Source organism: Hipposideros armiger, unplaced genomic scaffold (genome assembly GCF_001890085.2).
Source record: "Hipposideros armiger isolate ML-2016 unplaced genomic scaffold, ASM189008v1 scaffold_70, whole genome shotgun sequence".
NCBI lineage: Eukaryota > Metazoa > Chordata > Mammalia > Chiroptera > Hipposideridae > Hipposideros > Hipposideros armiger.
In genome coordinates, this window is record NW_017731420.1 from 4,231,904 (window position 1) to 4,245,960 (window position 14,057).

The window sequence follows — 14,057 nt, forward strand, 5'->3', positions numbered from 1 at the left end:
GTAGCACTTCCTATTTAATCTTTAACATAGAAGCTTTGCAGGAGTATGGCTCGATGTGTTTCTTTTTATGATTCTTTTCAGCACTTTGGAGCCTTTCATTCTCAAGACTCAAGTTTTTCTTCAGCTGGAGGACATTTTCTTCTATTATTTCTTTGATTATTTTTTTTCCCTTTCATCCTTTTCATTGCTTTCTTCTATAACCTTGTTTGTTGAACATTGTGCGTCTGAATCTATTCTGTATGCTTTTTAACTTTGCCTATTAATATTTTGGTTTTTTCTCTAGGAACTGGGAAAATTCCTTGCTTAGATCTCTCAGATCATTACATTTTTTTTTGGCCTTTTCAATTCAACCCTTATACCAGTTTTTATTTTTATTTCAGAAATTATGTATGTTGTTTTGCGATTAGTTCTTTTTCATAATAACCTGAGCTTGCTTTGTATAGATAGAGTATCTTTTTAACATCAGTAGCCAATGTTAATTATTTTTCTAATCAATAAGCTGTTTTGATCATCTTGAGGCTTCTCTTTCATGTTAGGTTTCCTTACATAGCTGGTGATTCTTTGTTCTTTTATTTAAAATGAAGAGTTTGATTACTTTTCAGAGCTGTCAGGTTTGTTCGAGTGGAGCTCACTCCAGAGCGGGCTGTTCTCTTAAGTGGGAAGAGTGGCCACAGGTGCAGAGGGTTCCTGGAAGATTCCTTGCTTATGTACAAGTGAGGTCCAAGGGGGCAGGGCAGATGGGGTGAGAGAGGGGGTTGGACATGTTGGAGGGTTTTCCTGTTGTTTTAAGCTACATTGTTTTCTTGGTTTCCATTTGATAGCTCAAAGTTACTGTAGGCATTTTACCAAGTGATTTCTCTTTCTGATCCTAGGGGCCCCTCAAAGGCCAACTCGTCCTGTATTTAAGAAGTGAACACTCTAGCTAGTTCCTTTAGGTATACGGTACCAAAGGAACAACCGATGACTGACTTGGTCATGGTCCCTGAAGACTCAGAGTTTTCCAGGCTCAGCAGGCAAGCTGGTGCTCACTCACTCATGAATCCCTCCTGCGCCAGAACTGGGGTGTAGCCTTCCTGACATGAAAATCTGTCCTGTAGCCTTTTAAACGGCATTTGAGTTTGTTTTTTCTGCTAGAGATTTGAACACAAGAAATTCCTCAGAAGAACTGATCCTCTTCTTAGTTTTTAAAGCTAATTGGATTTAAAAATGATTCTTTCCTTTAAAAATTGTATTTTTGTTCAGTATCTAAATACAGTGTTTCCCATATTTCCTAATTATTTAACTTATATTTCTATCATGTCAATTATATAACGTTTTTCCACAGAACATTTAAAAAAGATGGCTTCCAGCTGTGTCCTAACTAACGATGAATAAGGAGACGTTGCTACCCCTCATCCCACATGATTTATTTGTGTTGCTTGATACGATACATACCCTGTGGACTATTTCAGCACCTTGAAATTGTACAGATAATCTGAACACATTGTCTTTGTCTTCAAGGAGTTTATAGACAGACTCCTCTGCACAATTTCTCTAGAACTCTGAATTTGGAAATCCTCTCATTTAAGAAACCCCCTGTTACCATGGTTTCTTGTAGTCAGTTTAGTTACCTCTTTTCAAGTCACTTTTTTTCTGATTATGAAAATAGAGCATAGTGAAGAATTGGCAACAGAGAAGGATGCATTAAGAGCTGAGGCTCTGGTATGCAGTCCTGGTCTAAGCTGAGTGCTACGTGACACTGGGCAAGTTACTTAGCACTCTCTGCTCAATGTCCTCATCTGTGTAAAGGGCATGCTAGCCATACCCATCATTAAGGCTATTATAAGGAATAAGTGCATTTATTCAGGGGCTTAAGAACACTATCTGGCATATGGTAGGTGCTCAGTAAGTATGTGTGACTTATTATTATTGAAGACTATTTGAAAAGTAGAAAGAAGCAAATAAAAATTCACCTTTAATCACTGTAAACATTTTGGATTTTGATTAATACACACACACACATGCATTTGTGTATTTGATTAACACACATACATAGATTGCGATCTCTACAAATTCTCTACATTTTAAAATTCTTTTTTGTCTTCCTCCTTCCACTTTCTGTTGTGGTATCTTTCTCCTGTAGTTGTTTCTAGTGCTTGATGGTGTGCCTTTCCTACAGCTTCTTAATTAGATTCCTAATCCTTTTGATCTCAGTTCTGGATTGTTTAATATATGGACTAAGAGCATGCTTAAGTCACTAGCAAAGTGGGGGCAACAATGAAAGAGGGAGGCAAGGAGTGGGGGGGAAAGATTGAGGGAGAGAGAGAGAGAGAGGGAGAGAGAAGGAGAGGTATTGTGCTTCGATCAACGGATCAGCATATTTTGCCGTTAGTATAAAATGGAACTGTCTTAATTTCTATACATATAAATTTTGTTTTGCAGTTTATTGATTTTAAAAACTATGCATTTTATGTGGTGGAGGGCATCATAGTATCTTTGTTGAATTAATTGAATCCTTTCTTTCTCAAGTATAACAATCTTCAGCATGAAGATTATCAATATCACTGCAGGTTTGGGCATTCATTTCACTTCTCTTAACTCTTATGTGGATTAGTTCAACAGCAAAGGGTTAGAGTCATCAAGGACAAGTACCAAGGGTAGAAAGTTCCTAACACATTTCAACCCTTATTCTAACATGGAAGGCATCTGTTATCTCTTGTGATTTGACTTGGGCAAGCACCAAAAGGAGGGATATTGCTGAAGGTAGCCAGCAGTGAAATGAATAACATTGTTGGTATTTAAATTGTGACATTAACTCTGGCTAGGATGATTGGTTCATTAGTTTCAATTTGAAAGTCTTATTCTGGTAATGGAGGAAATGCCAAGATTCCAAAAGAAATAATAATTGTCACTTTTTGAAACTTTGCTTTCTTGTTTAGTTTCTGAATATGGTCATTTTTTTTTTTTTTTGCTGAGAAGTTGAAGTGATTATATGTCAGTAATCAGCTTCAGTAGATCAGCTGCAAGAAATTGAAGTGGATGAAGACTGAACCCCAAGTTCTGAACACTCAAGAGTATGAGATAAGATATTCTATTGATCTAAGATATTTGTTTTGAAATAAATTAGACTATTTTCCTTTTTTAAAAAAAGATAAGATATTCTATTTGGAGAATAGAATTCATACCATCTTAAGATAAAAGGCTCTGTGTGTGTGTGTGTGTGTGAAAGAGAGAGAGGGAGAGAGGGAGAGAGAGAGAGAGAGAGAGAGAGAGAGAGAGAGAGAGAGAGAGAGAGAGAGAATGAGATGGGGGAGGGGGAGATTGAGGTAGAGGACATAACATGAAATCCTGAGAATTATATAAAAGCTTGACTTATTCCTAAAGAGAGGGAAGTGGCTTGTCGTGGATGGAAAAAACTCTTTTTTGCTTAACTCAAGTCATCGTTGGGAATAATGGACAAGAGGTGGGAGAAAGGGTCATGAATATCAGACCTTCGCTGGTTGAATTTTAGTCTTCCCCTTGTTTTGCCATTGGCCTGCCTGTAAGTCTGCTTGGTTTCCTAGTGCTGTAGCTCACATTTAAGGAGAGTAGAAGAATGAATCATACTTTGTTTCATTTGAAGGCGAGAATTAGGAGATGAGAAAAAAATAGTTTAAATAGGATCAATGCTTGTTAAGTTAAATGAACAATTATGCTTCCTAAAATTAAGACAACTTACATTTGTGTAGCACTTTATAGCTCACAATCAACTTTATAAATATGCTATAGTTTAATTTTATGAAAACATGAAAAATATAGCTACCTCACTCCCATAATAGTACTTGAAACCCCAGCTTATACTTCAGTTTCTCAAAGAATTTTTATTCACTCATTCAACAAATGTTAATTGAATACCACATATGTGGCAGGAACAGTTCAAAGTGTTTGTGATATATCTATGAACAAAACAAAGAATCCCAGCTCCTGTGGAATGCACACTCTCATGGGGGTAGACAAACTGTGAACACCAAACATAATAAATAAGAAAGCTACAGTGAATGTTAGAAGATGGTGACTGCCAGGAAAAGAAAGATAGAATAGAGAGCTGGATAATGGAGATGGAAAGTTCTAGAGGGATTGGAAACTCCAGGGTGGGTGGAGGCAGGTCACTGCATTAAATAGGTTGGTCAGTGTAAGTCTCACTGTGGTGAGATTTGGCTTAGAGGAGATAAGAGTTAGCCTTGGGTATTTGGGGAAAGAACATTCCAAGAAGATGAAACAGCTGGAGCCAAGGCCCTAAGGTGGAGACATGGTGACCAGAGTAGCAGGGTAAGAATGAGTAACAAGGAGAGTATCAGGAGAGGAGGTTGTTGAGGTAAGGGCGGTGAGATCCTGGAGGGCCTGGTAGACTCTGGAAGGATCTTGCCTTCTAAGGGAAATGGGGATGGAGCATGGAGTGACATGATTTGATTTATGTTTTAATGGATTTCTCTGGATGCTGTTTTGTTGAGAATAGACTGGAGGGGAGAGGAGGCAATGGCAAAAGCAGGAAGACATTAGGAGACTAGAAGTCATCGACTGTTGTGTCATTTATTATTGTAAAACTTAGCCGCTTAAATCAGAAAATATTTATTGTCTCATAGTTTCTGATGGTCAGGAATCTCAGAGCAGCTTAGCTGATTGGTTCTGGCTTAGGGTTTCTCATAAGGTTGTAGTTAAGTTATCATTTGGGGCTATTAATAAATTTAAGCCTTGACTCTGGATAATCTACTTAAAATTCACTCATGGGGTCCTTGGTGGTCCTCAGTTTCTCATTAGCTGTTGGTCAAGGTGTCATTTCTTCCCCACAGTAAGTCAGTTTGCTTTCCCTGGAGCAAGAGAGGGGGGAGAAGGGGAGGACGGAGCGGGGTGGGGGAGAGAGAGAGAGAGAGAGAGAGAGATTGATTGAGAGATATTGAGAGATAGAGACTGAGATTTACCAAGATGGAAGTTGCAGACTTTTATTATCTAACTCTGGAAGTCACTTTTTGCCATATGCTCTGGTCATATAAAGCAATTCTGCTACAATGTGGGAGGGAACTTGAGGAGGTAAGGATCACTGGGGGCCTTCTAGGACAGAGATGAAAACAGATTTTTTCAACTCCAAAACCAGCCTCCTCTTAGATTAAGATGAAAAAAAAAAAAAGCTCCAAAATAAACAAAACAAAACTAAAAAAGAAAAACTACTGCCCTCTTAGGAGTTACGAAAGAAATGGAGGATGAGAAATGTATTGAAAGGGTAATTTCTGTGAACACTTCACTGTCCTCATTTTTGTTTTGTGGTCCCAGGTGAAACAGATTTATGCCTGGATCTGTTGGCTGCTACTACACGTATTTTTAGGAGGTGAAGATGTTGTGTGATAAGTTTTATATGCTTCTTTTCAGCAAAGCATTCCTGCATTAGGCTCTTATTGAGGCTTGGGGGCGGGGGCATGGTAGCTTGTCTCTGCAGAATGATCTGGAGCTTTTCTCGACTTGTTGGTTATGATCTCAAATTGCATGACTGCTTCACCTCTTTCACTACTAAAGCTGATGACTCATCTCCCAACTGTTCTCCCAACAACCACAAAATGAAGTAGTGGATTAAAGGAAACAAATGAAGAAAAAAAGTTATATGTGTGATCTAACCCAGCCTTAGCCTTGCTGTGAATGCTTGAGTGCTAATCTAGACTTTTCTCCAAAGAAGGACCAGGAGTCAGGTTTATAGTTTTTTAGTTCTGTGTTCGAGGCTACCCAGAATAACATACATAAAGCTACACAAAAGATATTTAGAAAGTTGACTGGAGCAGAATTAGAATCGCCATTACAAAAGACCAGTGATGAAATCAACTTCAGAAAGTGTCCCAAACTTTGGTAATAGCTGCTCTGTAAAATCTTTCCTTTTTTTTTTTTGTTTTCAAGTCTACATTTTGCTTAGTGTATCAAAGAGATGATTCTGTTTTTATAAAACTAAGCTTTATTGAACAGTGCTTTGTACCAAAAAGATTGTAATCTGTGAAGAAAAATTTCAAAGTCATTACAAACTTAAAGGGAAGAGCATAAAACGCTCCTGTGGCCATCAAAAATGTTAAAAGAAACGATGAGTAAAGTTGTGCTTTTTCAGAATATTTCTTTCCATTAATCATGTGAGGATTCATCAGCCATTTCATCATAAGGGAGGGCCTGATGAATCTAAATTTATGAGAGAACATTTATGCTGGGAACAGATGAAATCAGCAATTCAGGGAGCTCAGCAGGAGGGAGTAGGGACCTGAAGAAGGAAGATTCAAGGAAAAATCTCTCCAGTGAACCAGGACACTACTTAGTGTAAACCAAGAGTTGGCTCTTATTCTTCAGCCGGACACTTCTTGCTAAACTTGTGGAAAGCAGCCAGTGTTGTAATTAACACCCCCACCCCCCAGCAATATATGCTCCTCTTAGGCATAAAAGAGAATTAAATCCTCATCTTTTTTGATGATAACGTCACTGCAAATAACATGAAGCTTTTCATTCCTTTCTGTAGGACTGAGCATTTTTAGGAAGTGTACATGATACCTGAGCACTCGTGGGCAATGATTAGGGTTTTGAATCTTCTACTTTACCCTTTAAGGGAAAGCTGTAGACCAGGCATCCAGGGTGGCCCCAAATAAACCGCTGTGGTGGCGATGGAGGGTGGTGACACTGCCACAACATCGGCCCAACCCCTCTGCCTTCCTGGTTCTCTCCAGAGGCCTTACTCTTCCACTTGTAGACTTTTAGGAGTCCACCAACATTTCTGTCTCCAAATCCAACCTTACCCTCTATGATTAGTAATTTTTACAACATGAAAATGTTCTGTGACTGTTAGATCAAGGACTGTAAATTCTTCTAGATGTCTTTCCAAAATGAATACAGATGTGCTCCTTTTGTCAGAAAATTCTGTTTTTCTGCATTACCAAGATATTTTTCACCTTAAAAAATATTTCCCACATCTGCCCACTTTAACATTGACCAGCACATTCCTACCTTTCTTCAAGTCTTTGTAGAAACTTTGGTTCCTCCTTAATCATCTCATTGGGGTAGTCCCCTATCACGTACCCTCACAACACCATCCGTTTCCCTTTCTCTCTTTTATTGTCTGTGTGGTCCTATCTCTGCCCCACTGGAGAGCAAGCTACAAAGGCTATGGGACAGTACCTGTATCCTCAACAAATAGCACGGTGTCTGGTACCTATTGGGCTGTCAAACACTTTGGAATATTGCTAAATGAAAAACTTCTTCATTTTCCCTTTAACTGATAATTATCTTTAGCACTGTTAAATTATAATCAACTTGACCCGAAACTGATATATCCACAAACTTTACAGGAACATAGAACTGTGCAGTGATAATAATATCTGTTATTTTTATAGCATGTACAGTTTATAGAGCTCTATTTTATCTACTATTTTATTTGATTCTCACAGTCACATTGCAAGGTAAGCGGAGAGGGCATTACTATTCTTACTCCAGGACACACAAAATACCTGAATCTCAGTTTCCCACTACATAAGTGGTGAGCAAGGACTCACTTCCATGTCACCACACTGCTGAATGGTTAGTAAATCCCTTCACCAGGGTTTTTCTCGTTTATTTCCAGAAACTTGATTATACCCTTTTAATCCAATTCATTCGTAGTTGGGTTAATATTCTCTCTTCCTAATCAGTTCTACCAAACCACTGGCACAAAGAGTTCAAATCAGAGACCATTTAGCCTATAATTCCAACTTGCTAATTGTGAATTTCTTGTTCCCCATCCCCAAATATATCTTATCAATGTCAGTGTCATTTTCTGACCTTATGCCAATGCACGGCACCGTGCTGGCACATAAAGGACCCTCAATACACTGTTGAGGGCTCACACCAGTTCTCCATCACAAAGTGAGCTGAGAGACTATCTACCATTGGAAGGTCCTGTAGGAATGTCAACAAAAAAGGACCTCTTGTAGAACAGAATTACCATCGGAGGCCCTTGGTGGCTGAATTTCCATTGATTAATGTAGGTTTATCAGTGGAACCTACAGGATTAGGTGTCGCCTTCACTAATCCTGTCATTCGTCCGAGTCATGTTACTATGAGTAGACATAGGTGTTACTGAAATACAATGTCTTATTGTTCCATCTTGTTTCCATTTCAACAAACAAGTGAAAGAGGGCCAGGAGGTGAGTGCCACAGCCTCTCCATCTCCAAGCTTCTTGACAGCTGGGGTCCTGACTGGGCAGCTGCTGAGGACTGTCGTGGTCTTAGGCTATTTGAGTCATCACATCTCCTTTAGAAATTGCCTCCATTGTCAATTGATGATTTACCCAAGTTTAGCTTGGTTAGGATTGATAAATGATTACTCTAGCCCCTTTCTGTCAATTCTCTACTGAAACCTCTACTAAAAATTCTCCAGACATTCCTCACTCTCCGTGATGATTTTTTGTAACCTGTAGCTTCTCTGTCATTTAAATATATACAGTAGGCTCCTGTGGCAACACGGATTCATACGTAAAGTCTGTCTCATCTCTGTTGTTTCGTATCCTTATTATGCAGCATGTCTGCAATATGTCTTGTTTGCTGAGTAGCTTATATTGCCTTTTTTAATTAAGAGACTTTTGGATTGGCCTATAATTCACTAGCCACTTCAAATGTAGATTAAACTTGATAAGATAATTTTTAATAATCATTAATGTATGATTATATTTAATATATTACACATATTTATCACTAGAACTCAGAGTTAAATGAAACCTACTTCCCCTGTGTTTCATTCTAGTATTCATTAATGAAAAATAATCAAATAAAATGATTTGGCTCCTAGGATGATTGGCTATGGGAAACCAGGTGTGAAGGGGACCAACTTATACTACTTAGACAACCTTTTAGAGGTCATTATTACTTCTCATAGAGCGTGAAAAAATAAATCAGTGGCTTTATCAGTGCAATGTGGCAGGCACTTTAGTTTTAATCTTCCCTTGTCCTCTATTCTGGGGACGTACAAATTAACCATATCACGTGTATATTAGTGGGATTAGGAACATTTCTCTGATAATGAACCTCACATATCTCTTGCTTTCATAGTAATAAACGACTGGTGGCCTTAGTGCCCATGCCCAGTGACCCTCCATTCAACACCCGAAGAGCCTACACCAGTGAGGATGAAGCCTGGAAGTCGTATTTGGAGAATCCCCTGACAGCGGCTACCAAGGCGATGATGAGCATTAATGGCGACGAGGACAGCGCTGCTGCCCTTGGCCTGCTGTACGACTACTACAAGGTACATCTGCAGCCCCACCTCCCTCCTCCTGCCCCGGGGCCGCCCCCTGATGCTTGGAAGAGGGGAGATAGATGCTTTATCCCAGGCCAGAGAATGAATGATATTTCCACTGTCCCTGTGGAATTCAGCCTCTTTCTTTTCTCGTTGCCTTCCCACCCATGAAGCACAACTTCACCACTTACCCAGAGGAAGTTGCTCTCCGTTCACATGCATACCTATTATCTATATATAATTCCTACTTCATGTCATCCTGCAAATACTTTCTTGCTGTTATTTTTACTTTATGATTATTATTTTCAGTGAATGAAGAATATTACATTATGTAGCTGTACTATAGTTTAGTCATTGCTCAGTTGTTCGGCATTTAGTTTGCTTTTAGAATTCCATTTCATAAGAAACATTCATGGTTTCCAGACATTTCAATTTTATAAGGAATATTCCAATGAATGCTTTTGAGGTAGACTTTTGCAGCAATTCCAAAACCTAATTTTGTTACAACACTGTCTTCTTTTGTTTTGATGAGTACTAAATATTTTGCAAAACCTTTAAAATAAAATGAATGTAATTCACTTATATTACAAAAATATCTACCAGACAGTGTACCTTCAGAATAGGAGTACTTAAGGAAATCAAGCAATAAACAAATAGTCTGTCTCAACTATAAAGGACCATACCTGGTATGACCCTTAGAACCTGTGAAGTGTAAAAAAAAACCAACAAAAACTAAATGAGATTTATTGCCTGCTTTGATTGTAAACACCATTGGCTTATGCTGGGGATTTGTATAAAGGTGATAACGGCGGTGTTTATTTTCCTGGTTGGGCACAGAGAACTCTTTATTTTTCAATAAGAACTGAATCCCCACCTCCCCCTCTCCTTCCATCATGAGAAAATCACCCAAGAGGAATAATTTTCCTTTGAGAAAGCTTCAGTCTTGATTTCCTGTTTCCTTTCTTCTTCCTACTTCCTGTTTCCTTCCAGCAGTCTCTACTTTTGCAGGTTGCTTTATTCCTTGTCTCACTTCTAAAGCAGTTTTCGTGCTTTCCAAAGATCTCCCACCACCACCAGCTCTAGCACTGCCTTCAGGCCTACTCTTTTGCCAGAGTTCCCTACAATCACTCTTTCCTTTTCCAGCTTCTTTCCATTTCCCCATTCAAACAACCAGGAGGGCTCCCTCTGTGGGAAGGTGAATGAAAGCCAAGCCAAGGTGGCCTTGTATAAGATGAAAAACAAGGTATGAGTAAACTAGCTGACAGGTCAGCCCATCTAGGGTGTATTAAATGAGGATGCTATTAACTAAAATAAACACATCTTTTATTGTCATAAAGTGGTGGAGAAATATATGAAGGACATTCCACCGGTACCCTTGCCAGTCTATGCTGACTTTTGCCCCTTACCAAGAGTGCGGTGGGCAGATTTTGACAGCCCTCTCCTGAAGGTGTAAAACTCCCAACATGACTCCTGGCATAGCAAGAGGGACTTTAACTTTGGGGGACTTGGGCTCTAGATGAAAGAATGTTTTAGAGCCTAAACGACATTTCATGTAAGTAGGCCAGTTTCCTCCAAAGAACAGGCAGCTAGCACCTAAAAAATGAGCTTGAAAAACAAAGATGGTTTCATGGTAGGCTTTCTTTCTCCTTTTCTTTGTTTGTAGTTTTATATTTTTAATCCTTTTCTGACTCAGGAGCTCATTTGAAAAACACAGGGTGAATTCTACATGTTTTGGAGTGAAAAATTTCAAGATTTATTGAAGATGGTACAGATGTATAGAACTTATCAAATTAGACTGCTTTGTGTTCTAGGCCATTTGTTGAGGGTTCAGCTTTATTAGACTTTTGTGTTACTACATAATATTCGGAAATGGTTTCATCCTTTGAAAGAAATCACAAAGCAATTTTCCTTTATGATAAAAAATAGCTGAAACTTGATAGTTTTATCAATCTTTAAAATCTATTATCACATTAAAGTGACTCTGATTCAATCACTTGGGTCATTACAACTTCTTTTATAACTATATTAAAATAATATGTTAGTTAATAGTTTTATAAGGCTTGGAGGAAATACATTAAGATATATTTTGAAGAAATATATTGTCCAATTTTTTAAATAGATTTTATTCCATCACTATGAAATGGGCGTAGTTATACGTATCTGTACTAGATGGCAATTCTTTTGTATTAATGAAAAAGACAAACATACATCAACACAAAAATCGTTAGTAATTTATGAAAGCAATATATTTTATTTCCCATAGGCTCAGAGGATAATTAAGTATTAGTAAATATGGTACCTGGATTACCTTTCCTCTTGTACATTTTTAATATTTAAAGGAGTTGAAATATTGCTTTCTGTAAATATTCTGAGTAGGGAATTTACATAAAACTCAATTTGTAGCCAAGTTTATAACTTTCTTTTGAATCAATATTTTCTGGGATTAATTTATTAATTTAGGCAATAAAATATTTAAATAAAATATTTTCTAAGACTGTGTGAATTAGGCAGTTATATGGCTTCTTTTATTTCCTGTAAGTTTTCCTACATTTTTGCTTGAAACATTTTAAATATTAAGGAGTTAGTCTTGTTTCCAAAAACTCTGGTCTATATGATCATTTTCAGGCCTTAGTTAGCCCTTTGGGTGTTCAGAGCTTATATATCCTGGTGTTAAAAGTTATAACGAAGTTAAATTTACTTTGCGGGTAGATCTTCTTTCTGTAGTAAATTAAATGCTAATAAAAAAAGATTCTATTTTATGAGGGTAAACTTTGGGAATTCACATTATTGTAACAATCCCTGCCACATTATTATTTAAATTCTATAGACTTTTTATATCGCTTTGGAATGCTATTTAATTTGTTTTGTAATATACACACATCATTTTTCCTTACTCTTAAGGTTGGAGTACATCGCCCCTCGGGGGACTGTAGTGGGCTTTGTTAGAGAGGAGTGTGTGTGACAAAGCACTCAACAAGAAATGCTGTTCCCTGTCCTTGGAATCTGGCTAAGGCATATCTTGGTATAATACTTTATACATTTCAAAGTCTAGTCACCTATATTTTAAAATTGTCACTAGGATCACTACAGTGAAGCCCGTCATGTTTTACATTTTATAGTTAGGCAACAGGAGGGTTTGCTCACAGTCACAGGTCACCTCTGTACGTTTCCTAATATCTATTCCATTACATTGTCTATATTGGACTGTTCAGGCTGCTGTCACAGATTACCACAGATCGGGTGGCTTGAACAGCAGACATTTATTTTCTCACAGTTCTGGAGGCTGGAAGTCTGGGTGCTGGTAGGGTTGGTTTCCGGTGAGACCTCTCTTCCTTCCTGGCTTGCAGATGGCCGTCTTCTTGCTGTGTCCTCACATGACCTTTTCTCTGTGTATGTGTGTGTGTATTCCTGATATCTTTCCCTCCCGTAAGAACATCAGTCCTGCTGAATTAGGGCCCCAGCCTTATGACCTCATTTAACCTTAATTACCACCTTAAAGACCCCATCTCCAAATACAGTCACAATTGGGGGTTAGGACTTCAACGTATAAACTCTGGGATCACACAATTCCATCTATAACACTGTCCACCAAAAAATGCCTTTTTTGAAACTCATTTGAAATGGGTTCAAATTTTTAAAATATACATTTGAAGCTACTTAGAGAATATCTATTATAAAAAATAACCAAATTGCTAGAATCTTTCATAATTAGGGGCTCAAATACTAGCCCAGTTTTCTATCCAGTTTAAGCGACTTTCCAATAGTAGCTCTAAAGCCAAGTGTAACCTTTTAATGAATTTTGGGTATAACAGAATAACATGACAGAGTCCATTAGTTAGCTGTTTTTAAAAGTGGTTTGACTTACTTTATCTCACTTTGTTTTCCCTGGATGGAGCTGGTGGTTCATAATCATCTGATTCCAGCTCTAGTGAAAATATACTTTCCTGGCCAATTGGTTTCGATCTATTCTGTTGACCAGGTACTCCTGGAAATCAGTTTGTTGGTTTGTTTGTTTGTCCATCCGTAAAGCCATCCATCTATCCATCCAGCCATCCATCCCACAGATACTCACTAATTAGCTGTGACCTTCCGACAATGGTAACAGATATTATAGGAGTGGATTGGGTATCCAAAGACAGATGGGACCCAGTTCAACACCTCAGAGTGGCCACACTCCAGGATAGACACAGTCCTATAAATCTATAACCACAGTGCGAGGCAGCAAGTGCTGTAAAAGGTATGTGCCCCAGGAGCAGTGAGGACAGTGACACTTTCCTAGAGAGTTCAGGATTTCCAGGGGAAGCAGTGCCTACTCTGTTGGGAAGCAGAGGAGGGTTTGTCAGGTGGACTGATGAAGAGAGAGCATTTCAGGCAAAGGGAACGAGATGAGAAAGCATGAGGTCTACATTCCAGGTTGCTTTCAGTGGAATCCAAGTAATCAGCCTTGCTTAACTGTGGGACGTGACTGAAGGGGATGGGCAGCAAAGATTGGTCAGAGGGTCGTCAATCACTGTGGAGGAAGGCAGGCTGGTGGGCTTTCAAAAAGGTGTCCCAGGGCTAGGTGCATGGCCTTGCTTTTTGCTGGATGAATGAGTGAATAAATGATTTAATATGTATTCATAAGCTGTTGAATTTTTTTTTTAATTGGGGAATTGGGGGGATGGGAACAGTGCTGGGGAATTTGGGGAAGGGGAACAGACAAGTTGCTGTCCTTTTGTTCTTCAGTCTAGTTGTAGAGGATGTTGCTTCACTGGCCCAAGTTGGCACCATCATTGTGCTCTTCCCATGCGAGGCAGATCAGTCACCGGCTTCT

The 14,057-nt window shown here is 38.6% G+C and overlaps 1 protein-coding gene across 3 annotated transcripts in view; it reads left to right on the top strand.

Annotated features, from left to right (window-relative positions):
- The window catches only part of GRHL2 (grainyhead like transcription factor 2), a 210,464-nt gene that overhangs the window by 52,544 nt on the left and 143,863 nt on the right, over positions 1-14,057 (top strand). For all 3 annotated transcript variants that reach the window (XM_019642549.1, XM_019642550.1, XM_019642551.1), the window contains exon 2: positions 9,058-9,253. In XM_019642549.1, the coding sequence (XP_019498094.1) occupies positions 9,058-9,253 (196 nt within the window). The remainder of the gene's footprint in view (positions 1-9,057; positions 9,254-14,057) is intronic.